Below are 20,595 nucleotides of genomic sequence, written 5' to 3'. Positions count from 1 at the left end.
CTTTGTCCTGGCTGACCCAGAGGAAGATGTTCTCAGTATACGTGAAGGAGATGAGCAGACCAGGCCCGGTGTTGTACTGTTTGTATCCTGTTCCATCCACTCTTATAGAGCTGATTACACCTTCCCCTGAAGAGAAAGAGTCGTTCAAATAAAAATATATGCAAGTCATCAAATATGTGCGGTGTCTTTAAACTCACCTGTGTCAGCCCAGTAGACCCTGTGTGGATCTTGATGGGAGAAGACCAGCGAGGTGGGGATGCTCGACCTCCTCCACAGCACCACTTTGTTACGGCCGTCCATCCAGGCGCAGTTCACCTCCGCCTGGCTCTTCCCACCTGCCACCACAAATGCTGTGTAGCAAAGTAGTCCCGAGGGGGGGGTGCAGGGCGATGGATGTGGTGTCCTGCGGGGATGAACAAAACCCAGGCTTAGTTTACAAGGGAATACAAATGATTGCAAAACCACAAGTGTATTAGGGCAAGCAAGGAAAGGAGATTAAAGACATGAGGAAATGTATACAGTGAATACATCAGTAAAGAGGGGACTCCGTACATAAGATTGCTTCAAATGTCAAGGTACTTCACATTTACAGCATAAGACTGATTATTGAGAGATTAGCTCCAGTCCTTTCACTTGGTGTTGCGAGACTCGTGAAGTGTTGTACTATGCGCTCATGAGTCTTGTAAAATACCGTTCTTACATTTTAAAATGCATTGTGTAATCCTGGTAGTAATCCCCAGTTTAAAAAAATGTAACTAATCTGATTATGTACTTTCTGTAACTGTAAAAGATTAGTTTTAAAAATTCAAAAAAGGTATCTTAATTGCATAACGCTGTTACATGTATTCCGTTCCGCAAGCCTGTTAGGGAGGAAGGTGTGAGTAAATATTGAGGTAAAAGAGATGATGTATGAGCGGTGAAGATCAGCCTATGTCACCTTCAGTGATCCCTGCAGCAGCGAGGTGGTGTAGGCATCTTTCCGGGAGGTCACATGAAGATCAGGCCTGGCGCTGCTGCTCCAGTAGAGGTTAGAGGTCACCCAGTCCACTGCCAGAGCTGTGACCGCATCGTCCTTGTGTGATGGAGAAGTTTTCAGAATACATTTCACAAGGGAGTGACAAACTGACTTCAAGTTAAATAAATAAAAACAACTTAGGAGTTGCTATTTCCTTTGAATAGCTGATTATGCCTATACCTCCAGCTTTAGGATTTGTCCTGTAGGAATCAGTCCCTGTCTCGACGTGGAGCCGCTCAGCTTCAGCACATCCACAGATCCCTGCCTTGCATCCGCCACAAACACAGAAAGCTCCTGGATGGACACGTCCAGTGCCGAGGCCTCAGTTACCCCAGGCAGGGCTAAGACTCTGCCGTTTGGCATCTTTTTCAGAGCAATACCCTCACGATGCATGGAATGTAAGTGGACCTGCAAGCGAGGGGAAGTTGAATAAAACAGGAAACAAAAAAGAGTGAGCAGGAGAACAAAAGAAGGATTCAATGTGTATTAATTCTAAGTGGGAAAAGTCTCTAAAATGCAAGTCCCAGAAGTAGGAAGGAATAAAAGGCCCACGGGTCGTCTGGTCTTTTCCTCACCTGGTAGACTGTGGTGCGAGACAGAAGCATGATGAAGGTTGAATCCGCAGGCAGAGAGCAGGTCTTCTTGTCCTTGGAAAGGAGCAGCCCCTTTGGGCATCGGCACACCGCTGTAGGGGGGCCCGAGGGTCTCGTGGCCGGGGCCAGCAGGCAGAGGTGGGAGCAGTGACGCTGCTCGCAAGGACTGGATATGTCCGGTTGGGAAAGGGCGTGCATCAGCTGGGGAGAGAATTATAATAAGTGTCAATAGCTGGCAACTTCTTAGACATTAATGGTAACAGACATACAATAAAACCATGTTGAAATTTCAATAATAAACACAGCATTACAAGTTGAAGACTCACTTTGAGCCCAAATGGCTGCCCTGGTCTTTTCAGGAGAACCTTTTGATATTTGCCGGTGTTCTTATCAGCTGAGCGGATGGTTCTTCTTTTAGTGTCGGACCAGTAAACTCTGTCATTGAAGATGGCCACCGAGAAAGGACTTGGCGTTTCGTCCAACTGGAGGATCTAGTGGAAAAAAAAAAGTACCGCCATCATCATTTGCGATCATGAAAGAAATCCTACAATGTTACATTTTTCAGCCAATAAAGTATGTTTTCCATTTCTGAGGTTGTTTACCTTGACATTTTCTCCATCCAGAGAGGTGGAGCCGATGCAGCGCATCTTCTCGTCGGCCCAGTACACCCGGTTGTCCAGGAGGTCGTAGGCCAGACCGATTGGCCAGCTGAGGCCCTGGCTCACCACCACCTTCCTCTTCGATCCGTCCATCCCGGAGCGCTCGATCTGAGGGGTGCTGCCGATCTCAGACCAAAGCATCATCCTGAAAGAAGTATGCAATGATGAAAAATATGGGGTTGGGTTAAAATTTGGAATACATTTTTATAGTACAAGAGGAGTCTCTCCACATATTTTTTTTTTTTTTTAAAAAGCAGGTTTTTGCAGCTTACCCTCTGTGTGGCACCAGGACCAGTGAGCTGGGCTGCTCCAGGTCTTCTCCCAGCACCACCGTGTAGTCCTGGGATGTCACCGGGGTATTGCTCAGCTTCACAGCCAGAATCTGGCCTACCAGTCCATCCACCCAGTACAGGTTCTTACCAATCCAGTCCACAGCGATGGAGTCAGACTTTACTCCTATAGCAAGATTTTATTTAGCAAATAATGTTGCTGGGTGCTTTAAATCACTCATTCCATTTGTTTAGACAGCCTTACCTTTGATGAGTGTCCCTTTGCTGTTTGAGTCTTTCATGTCAGACCAGCGGATGCTCTGGTAGTCGGGGCTCAGCCAGTAAACTCTCTGTTTAGCCCAGTGATAATCCAGAGAGAAGACGGGCCGGTTGGCCGAGGACAGAAGACGCAAGGTGCTGCTGTGGACTCCTTGCAGTAAGAGCTCAGACTGCACCGAGGCCAGAAGCAAAGGCTCGTCTAGAGATGCAAACATGACAGGTGAGTTCTCTATTCAGGAGTGAGTAGCAGAGGCCAATATAAAGAAAGCACACATTGAAAAGCAAGGATCATGTTATAAAACAAACATGAAACATTTTCCCCAGGCATATCATTTCATTTTTATTTTAATGTTACGATTGTAAAATTACATGGCTTGATATAGACTGCATATCATGGGGAATGTTAATGGTTTGATTAGTTATACTGACCAAATTGTTTCAAAGCAGTTACTTTTAAAAATGTTTGGAACATTCTCTCAGACCTCGAATGTTTGAGTCAGCTTCTTAATGGTATTGCGTTCACATAAGAGACGGTACAGTACCTCTGGTCTTGCAGCTTTTGTTGTCAGGCTCCAGGTAGAAGCCAGGAAAGCAGCTACAGATGTAGGACCCCTGAGTGTTCAGGCAGGTGTGTTTGCACACGGCCTGCGGCACAGTATTGCACTCGTCAATCTCCACACAGTACAGAGCACTGGACTGTAGTCTGAAACCAGCAGCACAGTAACACCTCTGCAAAAATGAGGGGGAAAAGGGCATTAGAGCAGTGCACCATTCATTTGCAAATAGAGTCAAAATGATTCAGATGCATTTGTCTGTACTGACCGGTCCGGTTGGGGTGCTGACACAGTACTCCTCACAGCGCGGAGCTGACGGGCTGGAGCAGTTGTGTTGAGCGCATCCCGCACCCTCGTCCGAGCGGTCGGCACAGTTGGTGAGGCCGTTACACACCAGGCTGGGGTCCACACACTCACCGCTGCCACACTGGAAAAGGGGAGAGGGGCAAATTCTCTGGCTGCCTGTAAAAGGCAGATAAAGATACATTGTTCTTCAGAGTTCCTCTAAAATATATTTCATTAATGCAGGACTAAACATGGGCTATTTCATCATCCTGCAAATTATTAGAGCATCCTTGTAAAACTTATTTTATCCAAAGAGCCCCTTACAATAAAAAAAGTCTGAAGTAGAAAATAAACTGTTCAAGGGCCTGGCATGGGAGAACATTTGAGGATAACATGCTCACATTTGTCCTCGTCCATGTCGTTGTGGCAGTCTGTCTTCCCGTCACACCTCCATGACAGAGGGATGCACTGACTGCTTTCTCCACACTGCCACTGGTACTCCCTGCACTTTGCTGGCGACATCACGCAGTTCTGGATGCAAATGATGAAACCCAAGTTTTACCCACCGATTCCAAACACTCTAAAAAACATCCTCATCCTCCAGTTCCTCACCTTCTCGTCTGATCCATCATTGCAGTCTTCTTCGCCGTCACAGAGCCACTCTTTCTGCAGGCACTGGTGGCTGTTTGGGCATCTCAGCTGTGTGGGGCAGTGGGGGGGTCTCATGCAATGCGCCTCATCAGAACGATCGCTGCAGTCCGCGTATCCATCACACCTCAGGGCCTCGGACACACACTGACCACTGAGACAGCGGTACTGCTCCATGGGACAGGACACCGAACCTGGAAAGTTAAAGCAAATGTGTTTTGAAGTTTGTTTTATATACAGCTTACTTGTAGTGAGTTTCTATATATTGATGTGACCTACCACACTTCTTTTCATCAGACCCATCGGTGCAGTCTCTCTCTCCGTCACACAGGAAGGTGTCCGGGATACAGCGAGTGTTGTTGTCACAGCGATGACGGCAGCCCTCGGTCTGACTTGAACAGTCCATTTCGTCAGATCGGTCTTGACAGTCGTTCTGCGCGTCACACACCTTCTCTGATGGGATGCATCTGTTCCCGTGAGCACACCGGAACTCATCTGAGGAAGAGGAAAGAGACTCCTCAGAAATAATCCATGGCTTTTAGAGCACACATGATCAACTGATTGAAATGCCAAGTATCCAGTTCATACATTGTTTTAACAACTGGTAGTGTCCTGGAACATAGGTACATTTAGCCCTGTACTAAATAGACAGTCAATTTATAAATCTATAAAAACTATTCAGGAGAGAATGAAAAATGTATCAACAGTACAACTAAAGAGAATGTCATAAGTGTTGTCCACTGACATGTGATGCAAAATATACCAGAAAATGAACTTTAAAATGTATGTTGTTACTCGACAATATTTGATTTGTTTTTAAAAAGGTGACTGTTCAGTTTAAAACATAAAAGTCACCATTTGATGCACTGTTAAATATTATGGCATTTAGATAATTTGCCTCTATAATACCATGCGACACAATCATGGACACAATCATCGTCCCAAATAAGCAGGTTGTGTCATTGCTTTAAGCCGATTTTCACCGGCACAATACACATAACAAACCTGTTTTGCACTTGGCGGCACATCCCTCTTCGTCTGATCCATCGTTGCAGTCCCTCTCTCCGTCACACAGATGGCTGAACATAACACAATCCAGGCCGTCTTTACATGGCTTGAAACCTGTGCGGCACTTCAACGGGGCGGAATTGGCACCGAGCGCATTGTTGGAGGCTAGGCACGGAAAAATAATATGCATTTAATGAGATCTGAAGACACACGGTACATATTTTGATAGCTGGGCAAAGAAAAAGTCAAGTTAGGAATTACCAAATTAAGTACAAGAATGTGAAATTAAGGGTTAGAGTGCACCATTATTCTAGAGGGTAAATGGCACGTTGATAGGTGGTCACTATGATGGCTGTTAGGTTGCTGAAAGTTAGGGAAGGTTTCTACTAGTTGGTGCCGCTAGGATATTTGGTGCTTAGCGGTTGTGTTATGGGGAATCTTAGGTGGTGCTTCAATACTGTATGTTTTACACACATATCAAACAAAGGAAAATAGCAGTGTGTATTCTCCAACAACAATTCCAACTGCTATGACTGAAATCAATGAAATTCGATTACAGGGAGCAATAGGATCTTCTGATTGGCACTGCATCTCATCCGAGCCGTCGGGACAGTGGGCGCGGCCGTCACACACTTCTGACTTAGGGAGGCACATCCTACGGTCGCTGCACATAAAGTCACCTGATGTTCAGGAAGACAAAAGGTGTCAATTTGAGGATCAGGGATAATAAAAAAGTGGTTGTTTTGCAACAAATAGCTACTTAAACCCCAAAGCACTTCCAATGTTTGCTTTGGAACTCTCATACAGCTGGTCCATGCCATTCATTAGTTGGATAGGTACACTTTTTTTGTCGCTGGACTTACCTGGATTTTTGCATTGGATTAAACAGTTATTTTCATCAAATGCATCAGGGCAGTCTTTTTTTCCATCACACAGCTGGCTTTGAGAGATACACAGAGAGGAATCTGGACAGAGAACTGATGGAGCGACGCAAGATGATGTGGAGGTGAGAACAGGAGACGCTGATGCAGCAGTAACAGGGTCTGGAGAGGAGAAGACACTAAGCATTAAACTAGGGCTGTCAAACGATTACAAATTTTAATCAGATTAATCGCAGCTTAAAAATGTATTAATCATGATTAATCACCATTCGAACTATGTCCAAAATATGCCATTTATTTATGTATATTGTTGTGGGAATGGAAAGATAAATGAAAGAAGGCGGATATATCCATTTAACATACAGTATCTATGTTTATTATATCGTTTTTCTGCGTGTCAAAATGAAAGACAACCCACACACCTATCAATCATCAAACCGTGGGGTCTTAATTCATTACGTGTTGATTTCTATCAACGGGGGAGTACGTAGTAAGTCGACAGAGGGGGGGGCGGCGGCGGCGGCTAGTGGAGTACTTCGTGACCATAGAGTGTGAACGTTGTGATCAGCTGTTGTAGCTCAGTTCTCCAGTGAAAGGGGGGGGGGGGTTGGGGGGAGTCTCCCTCCGCCGCCGGTTGGCGTAGTTTTGGCACAATTCCGTTGTACAGACCGACGTTAACAGCAGCCCTGTCTGTGCACACGGAGACCGACTCTGTCGTCCGGTGATCTAACCGCCTTCTGGAAAAGCTTCACAAGTACGTCGGTACGCAAATGCGCTTTGTGACACAAGTGACGGTACGCATTTCAGATTACGCACATAACCTGCGTACCAGTTATGTGCACCCCTATACTACAGCAAAAGTATTCTCCGTCGGGACTTCCTGCAACAACACCACGCCGTTATCAAAGATGTTCTATTTAGAAGATGATCACTACGTGACAAAAGTTTTCAAAACCGTGGCTACTGAAATCAATCTTACCAACTGCTGTCTGTGCAATTTACTCCGCGCGAGTTGGCAGACTTTATTTTGCTTCCTTTAACATAATTTTTCATGGTGGGGCTTAGCCATTTCTTGGTATGGGTGTAGCCTACCCCAGCCATACCCTGGCGCTGCCACTGGTGGCACGTATGGGGCGGGCCATTCTGAACATGCGTTAAATATTTTAACGCAATTAATTCAAAAAATTAATTACCGCCGTTAACGCGATAATTTTGACAGCACTACATTAAACTCATAAGGTTGTAGCAGACAGTCAGGACTTTTGGCTAGCTAACAGATCTAATAAAGAGTGAGATTAAGTAAACTTTTTGTTATGAGATGTCATCACTTCGTTTTTTTAAATGTATAACACTAAATCAGAGCCATCAAACCTGTAATCGTGTTGTTATTTTGCAGCCGCATTATCACCAATTTCAATAACAGAATCTGCAGCCTTACCGCAGCCCGCCTCATCTGACCCATCCAGGCAGTCCTTCTCTCCATCGCACAGGAATGTGTTTGGGATGCATCGCTTGCCGCAGCGGTGCGCGCAGCTCTTGGTTTTGATCCAGCAGTCCCGCTCATCCGACTGATCCTGACACTGCGGCTTGCCATCACACACCTCGGCTGCAGGGATGCACATCTTCCCATGGGCGCACTGAAACTCACCTGGGGTTGAGTACAAAGAAAAATCATGACTATCTGAATTACATAGTTTCTTCAAAGTTCTCATTAACAGAACAATGTACAGGAAACTGTCACTTTTATTTGTTTGACTTCAGTTTTTAGTTTAGTGTTCAAGATTGCAGTTTTTCTCAGTGTATAGGGTACAGCAATTGCATTACATTTTGTTATCAGTAAACAGTTTTGAAAGAAAATGCATATAGTTCAAAAGTGTCAACCATTTTTCCAAGCCACTTAAAAACTTTAAAGTTAAATGACCTTGTTTGCATGTTTCTTGGCATCCCTGTTCATCAGATCCATCCATACAGTCTTTCTCTCCATCACACACGTGGCTGTACAAAACACACTCTTTTCCGTCATCACAAGGCTTTGAGCCCAACCGGCACTTCAGGACGTTTGTTCGAGCTACAGATGAAACTACGTTCGGGCAGTCGTCCTCATCGGAGCTGTCGTGACAGTGAGAGCGGCCGTCACAAACCAGACTCTGCGAGACGCAGCTCCTCCGGTCTTTGCAGCGGAAGTCAGCTGTGGAGGGGGAAATAAATAAAGTGGAATTGTGTACATTTTCTGATACTTAGAATTTTCAAAATAGGTATTGAGGTCAGAGAAATTGTTTGAAAGTAATTTGAATGTGTTATAGTTAATGACTTACTCCTGTAATGACATCTTTTCACACAGTTCTCATCAGACCCATCAGGGCAGTCTTTCTTTCCATCACAAAACTGTGTTGGGCTGATGCACAAAGAGGAGCCTGGACACAGAGCTGAAGGGCTGCTGCAGGGGGGGTTGGTGGGGGGCTGAGTAAATGTCTCGACGAAGGGTGTGGGAGATTCATTGGAGCGGAGATTTTCTGCAAGAATGATAGTGGCAGAGCCTGTGATGTTGTAATATTGTTTTCAGCCGTGTGCTTCTCCACAACGCACTTATCAGCATTACCTTTGTAAACGTTTTAATGAACACTCACCACATCCTTCTTCATCCGATCCGTCCCGACAGTCTCTCTCTCCATCACAGACGTGGCTGAAGAGGACACACTCCGTCCCGTCTCCACACAGTTTGGTACCGATGCGACACTTCAGGACGTTTGCTCCAGCTGCAGGAGGGGTAGCGTTCGGACAGTTGAGCTCATCTGAGCCGTCGTTGCATTGAGAGCGGCCGTCACAAACCAGACTCTGCGAGACGCAGCTCCTCCGGTCTTTGCAAAGGACATCAGCTGTGGAGGGGAAAATAAATAGAAAAGTGGAATTGTGTAAAATTGTTCTGTATACTTACAATTTCAAAACAGGCATTGAGGTCAGTGAAAAATAGTTGGAAACTAATTTGAATGTGTTAAAGTTAATGACTTACTCCTGTAAGGACATCTTTTCACACAGTTCTCATCAGACCCATCAGGGCAGTCTTTCTTTCCATCACAAAACTGTGTTGGGCTGATGCATAAAGAGGAGCCTGGACACAGAGCTGAAGGGCTGCTGCAGGGGGGGTTGGTGGGGGCCTCAGTGAAGGGTGCCACAGGTGAAGGGGTGTCATTTCGCCAAACATTTTCTGCAGCAGTTGTAGGGGAAACCTCTAAGACATCTAAAGATTGAAAGGAGTTCCATTTGAATATCGCATTCATTTAGGTTTGAGATTTCTGGCAGTCACCATTTAAGCCAGTGGTTCTCAAAGTGGGGGGCGCAGAGGCATGCCAGGGGGGGGCGCGAGAGACAAGGGGTAAAAATGGTTATAAAAAAATTAAATTAAAAACATAATTTGAAAAATTGGTTCAAAAATAATATGATGCAGTACAGTACTATTACGTCTGGGTCTCTGTGTTTCATTAAAGCTTGACTGTGTGTGTGTAACGAGCCATTTTGCGTGCGCGAGAGCGAGAGCGCACTGGAGATCGTGGTCGTTAGCTTCTGGTGCTAGCGAGCTACGCTAACGGATATAAGGAGTTTTTTCAACAACAAAGTGGAGGAGAGTCCTCTCCTGTCAGACTGAGAGGCTCAGGGAACTAAAGGACTCAGTGTTATCTCAGTGGGTCTCAAATGTTTTGGTTACCATTAATGTAAACAATTATTTCCGAGGCACACGTTTATATGATCATTATAGTTATAAAATAATAGGAGAATAAATGAAAAACAAGTATGAAATACTATATGAGAGTAAAAAAAGAATAAAGTTTAAAAGGGTGATTTGTAAAATATCCATAAAGAAAAAGTAAATCTGTTTACAGTTCTGTTTCATATGGGTGTTGAGAGATGTATCCATAGATCTCTTCATTTTGCTCTCAAAGTGCACCAGATTGATGCTTTTAACTTCAATATTTAAAAATAAATCTTCCCGGTGGAGCTTGCCCCCGGACCCCCCTATGTGAGGTCCACACACCACCTGTAAAAATAGCACTTTACCCCTGCTTACACCTACAGTATATGCCGTGAGCTGATTATCGAGCCTTCATTGTGACAGTCGCGGGTAGGCCTACACTGTGTATTTGCGTGGGGATTGTTGCAGTAGAAAATTCCACTGTAGCGCCCGGTACATTAATGGGAAACCCTAAATGTTTGAGCACCCTCTATGAAACGTCAAGCTACCCCACAGCACCCCCAAAAGAAATCTCTGGCGCCGCCACTGAACCTGACTATTTGTGTTGGGGGAGGGGGGGGCCCGACTTTTGTTTATCTCCAAAGGGGGGGCCTGACAGAAAAAGTTTGAGAACCACTGATTTAAGCCAATGTCATCAATGCCCTTTCTGAACTAGTCTATTTGAAGAATTAAACAATTTGACTCATTAAGCTACGAGGAAAATATTTGAAATGCAGAAAATCTGAGCATTTGTGCAGGTTAATCATGCAGCTTAAAAAATATTCCACTTAGAGAAAGCAACACGTTAAAACTCACCACATCCTTCTTCATCTGATCCGTCCTGGCAGTCTCTCTCTCCATCACAGACGTGACTGAAGAGGACACACTCTGTCGCGTCCCCACACAGCCGTGAGCCGATGTGACACTTCAGGACGTTCGCTCGAGGTGCAAGCAGAGCTACGCTCCCACAGTTGAGCTCATCGGAGCCGTCGAGGCAGTGAGAGCGGCCGTCACAAACTAGACTCTTCGAGACGCAGCTGCGACGGTCTTTGCAACGGAAGTCAGCTGTGACACACAAAAGGGAATTATATCAAGTTTGATTTGCATACATCAAATATAAATATTAATCATTTGTTGAAAACTCCGCTTTGAACGTAGACTTACTCCTGTAAGGACATCTTTTCACACAGTTCTCATCAGACCCATCAGGGCAGTCTTTCTTTCCATCACAAAACTGTGTCGGGCTGATGCATAAAGAGGAGCCTGGACACAGAGCTGAAGGGCTGCTGCAGGGGGGGTTGGTGGGGGGCTGAGTAAATGTCTCAACAGGTGGAGGTGATTGAATTGAGCGCACATTTTCTGGAACACTGGTCGAGACAGTGTTTGCAGCATCTAGAAGATCACACCAAGAGTGTGATGAGTATATGTATAAACCAACAGAAACGTTTGAAATTGTTATGCTGTAGTGCTTTTCTCTGCAAAGCACTTTTACATTTATTACCTTTGTAAACCTTAGAATGAACACTCACCACATCCTACTTCATCTGATCCGTCCTGGCAGTCTCTCTCTCCATCACAGACGTGACTGAAGAGGACACACTCTGTCGCGTCTCCACACAGCTGTGAGCCCATGCGGCACTTCAGGACGTTCGCTCGAGGTGCAAGCAGAGCTACACTCCCACAGTTGAGCTCATCGGAGCCATCGTGGCAGTGAGAGCGGCCGTCACAAACCAGACTCTTTGAGATGCAGCTGCGACGGTCCTTGCAGCGGAAGTCAGCTGTGGAAAGAAAACCATTTTAATAGACATACATTCTGACGCATATCTCCGAGACTCAATTTTAAATAAAGACTTACTCCTGTAAGGACATCTTTTCACACAGTTCTCATCAGACCCATCAGGGCAGTCTTTCTTTCCATCACAAAACTGTGTTGGGCTGATGCATAAAGAGGAGCCTGGACACAGAGCTGAAGGGCTGCTGCAGGGGGGGTTGGTTGCGGGCTGAGTAAATGTCTCGACGAAGGGTGTGGGAGATTCATTGGAGCGGAGATTTTCTGCAGAATGATAGTGGCAGAGCCTGTGATGTTGTAATATTGTTTTCAGACATGTGCTTCTCCACAACGCACTTATCAGCATTACCTTTGTAAACGTTTTAATGAACACTCACCACATCCTTCTTCATCTGATCCGTCCCGGCAGTCTCTCTCTCCATCACAGACGTGGCTGAAGAGGACACACTCTGTCCCGTCTCCACACAGTTTGGTGCCGATGCGACACTTCAGGACATTTGCTCCAGCTGCAGGAGAGGTAGCGTTCGGACAGTTGAGCTCATCTGAGCCGTCGTTGCATTGAGAGCGGCCGTCACAAACCAGACTCTGCGAGACGCAGCTCCTCCGGTCTTTGCAGCGGACATCAGCTGTGGAGGGGAAAATAAATAGAAAAGTGGAATTGTGTAAAATTGTTCTGTATACTTACAATTTCAAAATAGGCATTGAGGTCAGTGAAAAATAGTTGGAAACTAATTTGAATGTGTTAAAGTTAATGACTTACTCCTGTAAGGACATCTTTTCACACAGTTCTCATCAGACCCATCAGGGCAGTCTTTCTTTCCATCACAAAACTGTGTCGGGCTGATGCATATAGAGGAGCCTGGACACAGAGCTGAAGGGCTGCTGCAGGGGGGGTTGGTGGGGGGCTGAGTAAATGTCTCAACAGGTGGAGGTGATTGAATTGAGCGCACATTTTCTGGAACACTGGTCGAGACAGTGTTTGCAGCATCTAGAAGATCACACCAAGAGTGTGATGAGTATATGTATAAACCAACAGAAACGTTTGAAATTGTTATGCTGTAGTGCGTTTCACTGCAAAGCACTTTTACATTTATTACCTTTGTAAACCTTAGAATGAACACTCACCACATCCTACTTCATCTGATCCGTCCTGGCAGTCTCTCTCTCCATCACAGACGTGACTGAAGAGGACACACTCTGTCGCATCTCCACACAGCTGTGAGCCCATGCGGCACTTCAGGACGTTCGCTCGAGGTGCAAGCAGAGCTACACTCCCACAGTTGAGCTCATCGGAGCCGTCGTGGCAGTGAGAGCGGCCGTCACAAACCAGACTCTTTGAGATGCAGCTGCGACGGTCCTTGCAGCGGAAGTCAGCTGTGGAAAGAAAACAATTTTAATAGACATACATTCTGACGCATATCTCCGAGACTCCATTTTAAATAAAGACTTACTCCTGTAAGGACATCTTTTCACACAGTTCTCATCAGACCCATCAGGGCAGTCTTTCTTTCCATCACAAAACTGTGTCGGGCTGATGCATAAAGAGGAGCCTGGACACAGAGCTGAAGGGCTGCTGCGGGGGGGGTTGGTGGGGGGGCTGAGTAAATGTCTCAACAGGTGGAGGTGATTGAATTGAGCGCACATTTTCTGGAACACTGGTCGAGACAGTGTTTGCAGCATCTAGAAGATCACACCAAGAGTGTGATGAGTATATGTATAAACCAACAGAAACGTTTGAAATTGTTATGCTGTAGTGCGTTTCACTGCAAAGCACTTTTTACATTTATTACCTTTGTAAACCTTAGAATGAACACTCACCACATCCTACTTCATCTGATCCGTCCTGGCAGTCTCTCTCTCCATCACAGACGTGACTGAAGAGGACACACTCTGTCGCATCTCCACACAGCTGTGAGCCCATGCGGCACTTCAGGACGTTCGCTCGAGGTGCAAGCAGAGCTACACTCCCACAGTTGAGCTCATCGGAGCCGTCGTGGCAGTGAGAGCGGCCGTCACAAACCAGACTCTTTGAGATGCAGCTGCGACGGTCCTTGCAGCGGAAGTCAGCTGTGGAAAGAAAACAATTTTAATAGACATACATTCTGACGCATATCTCCGAGACTCCATTTTAAATAAAGACTTACTCCTGTAAGGACATCTTTTCACACAGTTCTCATCAGACCCATCAGGGCAGTCTTTCTTTCCATCACAAAACTGTGTTGGGCTGATGCATAAAGAGGAGCCTGGACACAGAGCTGAAGGGCTGCTGCAGGGGGGGTTGGTGGGGGGCTGAGTAAATGTCTCGACAGGTGGAGGTGATTGAATTGAGCGCACAGTTTCTGGAAGACTGGTCGAGACAGTGTTTGCAGCATCTAGAAGATAGATAAGAGTGATACGTTTCATAGCAAACCAACAGGAAAGTGTCAAAATGTTATGCTACTGTGTAAGAAACAGCAAAGTGGGCTTTCTGCAAAGGACTTTTACGTGCATTAAAGCTTTGAGTGAACACTCACCACATCCTACTTCATCCGATCCGTCCCGGCAGTCTCTCTCTCCATCACAGACGTGGCTGAAGAGGACACACTCTGTCCCGTCTCCACACAGTTTGGTGCCGATGCGACACTTCAGGACGTTTGCTCCAGCTGCAGGAGGGGTAGCGTTCGGACAGTTGAGCTCATCTGAGCCGTCGTTGCATTGAGAGCGGCCGTCACAAACCAGACTCTGCGAGACGCAGCTCCGGCGGTCGTTGCAGCGGAAGTCGCCTGAACAGAAAACAAATTAAGCCCTCTTAGGTTGCAGGACACATTCTAAACAAAGAAACATCCTGCAAACATTGGCAAACAGGGAAATGTATACATAAGCAAACTCCTTACTTCTAGAGGGACACCTTTTCACACATTTCTTTTCATCAAAGCCATCAGGACAGTCTTTGAGCCCGTTGCAGAACTGACTCGGAGAAATGCAGAGCTGAACAGCAGAATTGGGACAGAGCACAGCGGGGCTGCTGCAGGTCGGCGCGACTGGAGCAGGAGGTTTGAGTGGTTCTGAAAATATCCAATAGTTAAATTAAATAAAGGGATATTTCATATAAACAAAAATAGAATGCATCAAACTGCATATTTCAGATAACATCCTAGGAAACTCACCACATCCCTGTTCATCAGATCCGTCCTGACAGTCCTTCTCCCCGTCACACACGTGGCTGTATAAAACACACTCAGTCCCGTCTTCACACGGCTTGGAGCCCGTGCGGCACTTCAGAGTGTTTAACAGAGCTCCAACTGAAGATACGGTCGGACAGTTGACCTCGTCTGAGCCATCACGACAATGAGAACGACCGTCACAGACGAGAACCCTGGGGACACAACTCCTACTGTCCTTGCACTTGAAATCTCCTAAGATTGGAAATGGAGGTAGAAAAGAAAGGGTTGCATATTGAAAGAGGTGCTTTGCTTTTTTCAAGAAACAATAAAAAGTTATATAGATCAATCAATGTTTACTTATATAGCCCAATATCACAAATGTTACATTTGTCTCAGTGGACTTCACAGTTTGTACAGAATATCAGTATGACAATACGACACCCTCTGTCCTTAGACCCTCACATCGTACAAGGAAAGACTTCCAGAGAAAACCCACAGTTTAAAGGGGGAAATGGGAGAAACCTCAGGGAGAGCAACAGAGGAGGGATCCCTCTCCCAGGACGGACAGACGTGCAATAGATGCCGTGATAGATACTTCACCTTTAGATGGGCATGTGGTTACACAACCATCCTCGTCCTCTCCATCAGGGCAGTCCTTTTTCCCGTCACACAGCTGGGCTTGTGAGAGGCAGATTGATGTGTGTCGGCACAGCACATAGGGTTCAGCGCAAACTGGAGTATCTGGCACTAATAATTGGAATATGAAAAAAATGAGGTAAGTCAGGGTAAAAATCTGTCACTTTCATACACATGTTCTCTGGCTGTAAACTGGTCGTTTGCACTTGTGAGTCACTATACTATAAGCTAAAAAACTAACTGTAAACAAACTGACATTTTTTGTATTTCTTCTTTAAAAACATTAACTTTTTCTGACCTGGGCGGACGTCCTTCAGTGCAATGATGACACTGAACACACGCCCTCTCACAGGCATGTCTTGGATGACGCTCCCGTCACGCCGGTCCCACAGAGTCAGGACATTATCCGAATGGGACAGCAGGAAGGGCTCAAAAGCAGATATGACTGAGCCGGAAATGTTCCATCTCCTGCCAGCTTTGTGGCTTTTCGCCTGCAGCAAACTCATCGTGGTCAAACCTGTAAGAAGGGGAAACCAAAACTGTTTTGCAACTGAATGAAAGACCTTGAAGACAGTCATCTCTTATTGTGGCAGCACAAAATCACATGTACTTTTGTATTGCTTTAAGCGAAGTGTTGAGACACAACTGGTGAAACATTTGATTTCAGACAGACCTGCCCTTTTTGAGTTCCAGAGCAGGCTGTTAGCCCTGAGGTCGAAGGCGACGTTCCCCTGGACTTCGTCTGCCAACCGCAGCAGCTTTTTGACACTTCCTCCCGCCATGCTCATGGTGAGGATTTGGTCTTCCTCCAACCAGATGATGCCCCCCCTCAGCCAGTCCAGATGCAGGTCTCTGATCTTCTTGGTCGTACGGTACAGCTGCTGCAGGTTCCGGCTGTCGGCTGTGGAGGTGCCGATGCTGTTTTGGTCACATGACACCCAATAGAGGTTCCCTTTCCTCTGGTCTATTCTAATCAAACAAACTAAAGAGAAAAATAAGTGAGTCAATGGAAAGTGTACAGAAAGCTGTAAGAAGACAAAGTAGACAATTGTTCATGGCAAATACTTTAATTCACTACAAAGTATAACTTAAAGACTTATTTTCATTGACAATTATTTAAACTACAGATCAAGTTGGAACAAGGAAATTGGTGGTGTTAATGAATGCTAAAGGACTAAAACGCTTTATCTAAATGCATTAATGCTATTAATTGACATGGATTAGTGATATTTAGTTGCTACTAGGATGCGTTAAATGCAGACAACACATTTCACTGTGTGTGCGCTCTGTATGTGTGACCATTAAAGAGGGGTTCATCCCTCCCATTCTATCTATCTATAACATAAAATACCTTGTCTGCATGAAAAACTTGAAACTCATAGCATTACCTGGCAGAGGTGTTGGGACCACCTCAGTTTTGACCTGGGTCAGACTGGTGCGTTGGATATGGCCGGTTTGATTGGCCCAGTAGAGCCAGTCTCTGTACCAGTCCAGGTCAAAGGACAGGATCCCGTCGCCAGTGCTTAACAGCTGGGTTTGATCATAGGCTCTCCCTCTGATCTCCAGCAGGTTGATGTCCATGTTGGTGGCATAAACAAACCTTGGGTCTGTGGCAGAAAAAAAAAAATTGTTTAACGTTCCCCTTGTGCTTATTACTACTTAGAGACGGACCAGAGAAAACGGATTGGATAAAACATTTTTTTTTTACCCGTCTTCAACCAAAAATAGGCAGAGATCCAAAGTTTTGTTAAACTTACATTGACATGTCTCATCAGGCAACAGCATCTTGGCGTTCGGACAAGCACAGGTGAATCCCACCGGGTTTCTTTTAGTTAGCTGGCAGAGCTGACACGGAGTATTTGCACATGCAGTAGAACCTGAATGATGTAAAAAAGAAAAACAGGACATTTTGAAATAGATGTCATTTAAAACCGATCAAGTATAAATCAATCAACAATACTCGGGACAAAACATACAAATATGACAACTGTATTGTTTGTTTTGAAACAAATTAATCTAACATGGTGCCTAAGAAGAGCATAAACTAAAGTCATAGCCAATTCAGAGAAATAAATACTCCAATCAACAAGTATATTGCATTAGAATTAAATATCTTGTTTCCATAAGTACCTTGAGGCTGCTGTAGCTCATGGTAAACGACTAGTGTCGGCAGTGCCGCTTTCAAAAGAAATGTCTTCTGGTTTGGCTGCGTCTGTGGGACCTGCCACAGTCCTCCGTCATCGACCCAGTAGAAGGAGCTCTCAAACACAGCGAGGCCGAGAGCCGCCTTCCTGCTGAACAGGCCTGTGAAGGAGAGGTGGCCGGTCCCGTCCATCTTCACCGTCTCTATGGACTGAATGAAACGAGTTATTGTTCACTGCATGTTAAGCATAAACATCAAATGGTTTACAAAATTATTCTGTAGTGATAAACAAACTTTGTTTTAAAAAGAATGGTATTATAATCTCTTCTCATCCCTCCTTACACGCCGATCACGCAGACTGCGTGGGGCCTCACCTCGGGGAGGGGGCATCACCTCGCAGAGGGGGCATCATCTTGCGGAGGAAGCCTCAACTGAGCGCACCTTTATGCGGAGCAATTAGTGTAAACGCGGCACAGTTTCCCCGCTGCAAGGCTCCACTAGCACCGACTTAATGTAAATTATATTATATTCAGCCGTTTCAGTTTCCTGCTATTTTGCATGCTCAGTATCATAACTCTGTACATCTAAAACATTACAATGCATTTAAACTCCACCACTGTGTATATCCATTTCTCACCTTCTTAACATGCTGCTGTGACAAAAAATAAATAATAAAAATCCTAAATTGGGATCAATAACGTACATCTAATCTCATCTCACCTTCTTGAAGTTGCTGATCCAGTACAGCCTCCTGGCAGCAACGTCTGCAGTGAGGCTGTGGGCCGCCTGAGCAGTGAGCACCGCCAGAGTGTTTCCATCGGACCCGTCCATCCACGACATCTCTATCGTCACTCTGTCCCCCGGGCCAGAACTGAACCAGAACATCAGGCTGCGAGGCAGAGCAGAGAATTTAAACAACCACGGTCAGTGTATTATCATACGTTTTGGTTAATTTACCATGGCTGGATTTTAATGTTTGCTGTGAGTATATGGTTCAACAACTCATTCCAATACTTCTCCTGCAACAGTTTACTCAATTATCCATGTTGAATACTGTATAAAAGCAGATTTACCAATTCACTGAGACCAGGGTTATCACTAAATAATATTTAAATATGTCAAATAATATTATGTTTCATCCTATGTAGCAGATAGAGAGAATTAAAGTAGCATGCCTCTCCACAGGTATGAGCACCAAATCTGATGGTGTGTTGCGTTTGCTCAGCAGTGTAGTGAAACTTCTCCCGTCAGCTGACTGCATGTAGATTGACTCCGTCTTCTGATTGGACCAGAACAGGTTTCCATTCAACCAATCGCAAGCTAGACCCGTGATTCCAGGCTCACCTGTTAATGAATAAATCAGACTTCTAAGACATTTTTGTTTAGAAATGCCACTATTACCTTCTACAGTCAGGGTTGAGATTTAAATGCGGACCCCGATGGATTCCACAAAGGGTAACACAGTTGGGGGGTTTTCAGGACTTTAAAAAAACAAATTCAGACCACAACAAGGGGGGGAAAAAAACCCCATTGTTGAATCGGTCAAAAGTTGTGAAAACACATTGTTTCAACTCTATTGGATTTTCAAAAGAAAAAGATGCAACATTTTGTACATTATGTGTTAAAGCCAAGCTAACCAGTGTGGTGAACATCTACCTAGTTAACATTACCATTTTCTCTTGACTCAGTAACTTCATACAACATATATAAAATACATGTCACTATTCTAATTCAAAACCAGCTGTTATTGCCATAATACCTCTAAAGACAAAAAAAAAAAAAGCAACCACATCTTGGATCAACTCACCAGTAAATGTTGCCCAGCTCTGCCGTCCATCACTTTTGTAAATGCTGCCACGGTTGTCGGCCCAGTAGTACCAGCCTCGGAAAACATCGAAAGTCAAAGCCACTGGGTCAGGAACTGGAGTGTGGATAACTTTAAACTGTTGAGACGTCACATTTAACAGCCCCATAGAGCTCCTCTGCACCATCAGCAGTCTGATAGCGTTACCTGGACAAATGTATAGATTCAGTTAGTGGGAATATTTGGATTGTAGTAAATTTCACCTCCTGCTCATTAAACATCCATCAACTAGTAAGGTGAGGGATTACTTCACTGCCTATATTCGGACAGAAAAAATAACCCTGATGCAAAAGCAATATTTCACAATTGCATCATCCTTTTCTTCACAACATTTGAGGAGACATCCCGGTAAAACCAGCTCAACTGCTTGCATCTGAAGTCCCGTTTGATCCTTTTGAGCGTTTGATAGCTTTTGTTATTCGTAAATGCTCAGGCACATCAAAGAGACCTATTGGCACGTCAATTATCTTTTAACCAAGTTCAGTTCATGATGCTTCTTGTTTGGGTTTGATCTTTTTCAGAGGATGAAACTAAATCCAGAGTAGGTTAATCACATAACACAATTGGGCTGATGACTAGCTCAGTAACACTTAGCAGCTTGGTACTTGCTTGCTGGTTGATGTGTATGGTCTTGTGTGATCTCTGGCTCTAGAAAAGGCTTAGTTGGCACCAAAGGATGAAGGGCCATGCGAGGGTATGATGATTGTATGCATCTTTAGATTTGTACAAACAAGGAAAAGCTTTGCCTCCTTACCTGTAGCTAAACATGCAGTGCCTCCATTTAGCTTGAATCCTTCTCTGCACTGGCAATAGTATGAGCCGACAGTGTTAGCGCAGTGATGCATACAGGGGGCGAAGGGGGGGGGCACATTCATCAAAATCTGAGGAAGAAAAGAGGGTTATAGCTTGAAATACATGAAGTATCAAAACATATCTAGCAACAGATGATTACAAAGCTGCAAAAAGACACTTCTTAAAACATTCCAGTATGCAAAGAAAGGGGTTAAGGGACCAAGGATGTACTGCAAAAGGCAGGTTCCTACATCTATATTTTCAGTTTGCTTTTTGTTTATTTAAAGCCAAACACACCTTCACAGACTGC

The 20,595-nt window shown here is 45.0% G+C and overlaps 1 protein-coding gene across 3 annotated transcripts; it reads right to left on the bottom strand.

The window, feature by feature from the left end:
* On the bottom strand, positions 1-20,595 carry si:dkey-88l16.3 (low-density lipoprotein receptor-related protein 2). Of its 3 annotated transcripts, XM_034229240.1 has the most exons (42): positions 20,583-20,595; positions 20,248-20,374; positions 19,437-19,640; positions 18,805-18,973; positions 18,350-18,518; positions 17,617-17,839; positions 17,244-17,363; positions 16,875-17,093; positions 16,160-16,468; positions 15,785-16,003; positions 15,451-15,597; positions 14,854-15,102; positions 14,581-14,751; positions 14,221-14,469; positions 13,852-14,079; positions 12,085-12,333; positions 11,774-11,971; positions 11,448-11,696; positions 11,083-11,310; positions 10,735-10,983; positions 9,202-9,429; positions 8,819-9,067; positions 8,507-8,704; positions 8,113-8,379; positions 7,630-7,839; positions 6,174-6,353; positions 5,868-5,990; positions 5,308-5,475; positions 4,582-4,797; positions 4,267-4,496; positions 4,056-4,185; positions 3,638-3,831; positions 3,358-3,544; positions 2,802-3,014; positions 2,540-2,723; positions 2,211-2,412; positions 1,935-2,099; positions 1,591-1,809; positions 1,196-1,423; positions 938-1,072; positions 198-403; positions 1-126 (listed from the first exon to the last, which is right to left on the bottom strand). In XM_034229240.1, exons 2-41 carry the CDS (start codon positions 20,366-20,368, stop codon positions 287-289), a joined length of 8,013 nt encoding a protein of 2,670 aa, XP_034085131.1. In that variant the 5' UTR covers positions 20,369-20,374; positions 20,583-20,595; the 3' UTR covers positions 1-126; positions 198-286. The 3 variants fall into 3 exon arrangements, with proteins under 3 accessions (XP_034085131.1, XP_034085132.1, XP_034085133.1); XM_034229241.1 differs by lacking the exons at positions 8,819-9,067; positions 9,202-9,429; positions 20,583-20,595 and having other exon boundaries at positions 20,248-20,263; XM_034229242.1 differs by lacking the exons at positions 8,819-9,067; positions 9,202-9,429; positions 10,735-10,983; ... (2 more) ...; positions 11,774-11,971; positions 20,583-20,595 and having other exon boundaries at positions 20,248-20,263.

Source organism: Gymnodraco acuticeps, unplaced genomic scaffold (assembly GCF_902827175.1).
Source record: "Gymnodraco acuticeps unplaced genomic scaffold, fGymAcu1.1, whole genome shotgun sequence".
Classification (NCBI taxonomy): domain Eukaryota; kingdom Metazoa; phylum Chordata; class Actinopteri; order Perciformes; family Bathydraconidae; genus Gymnodraco; species Gymnodraco acuticeps.
This window is presented reverse-complemented; position numbering and strand designations above follow the sequence as displayed.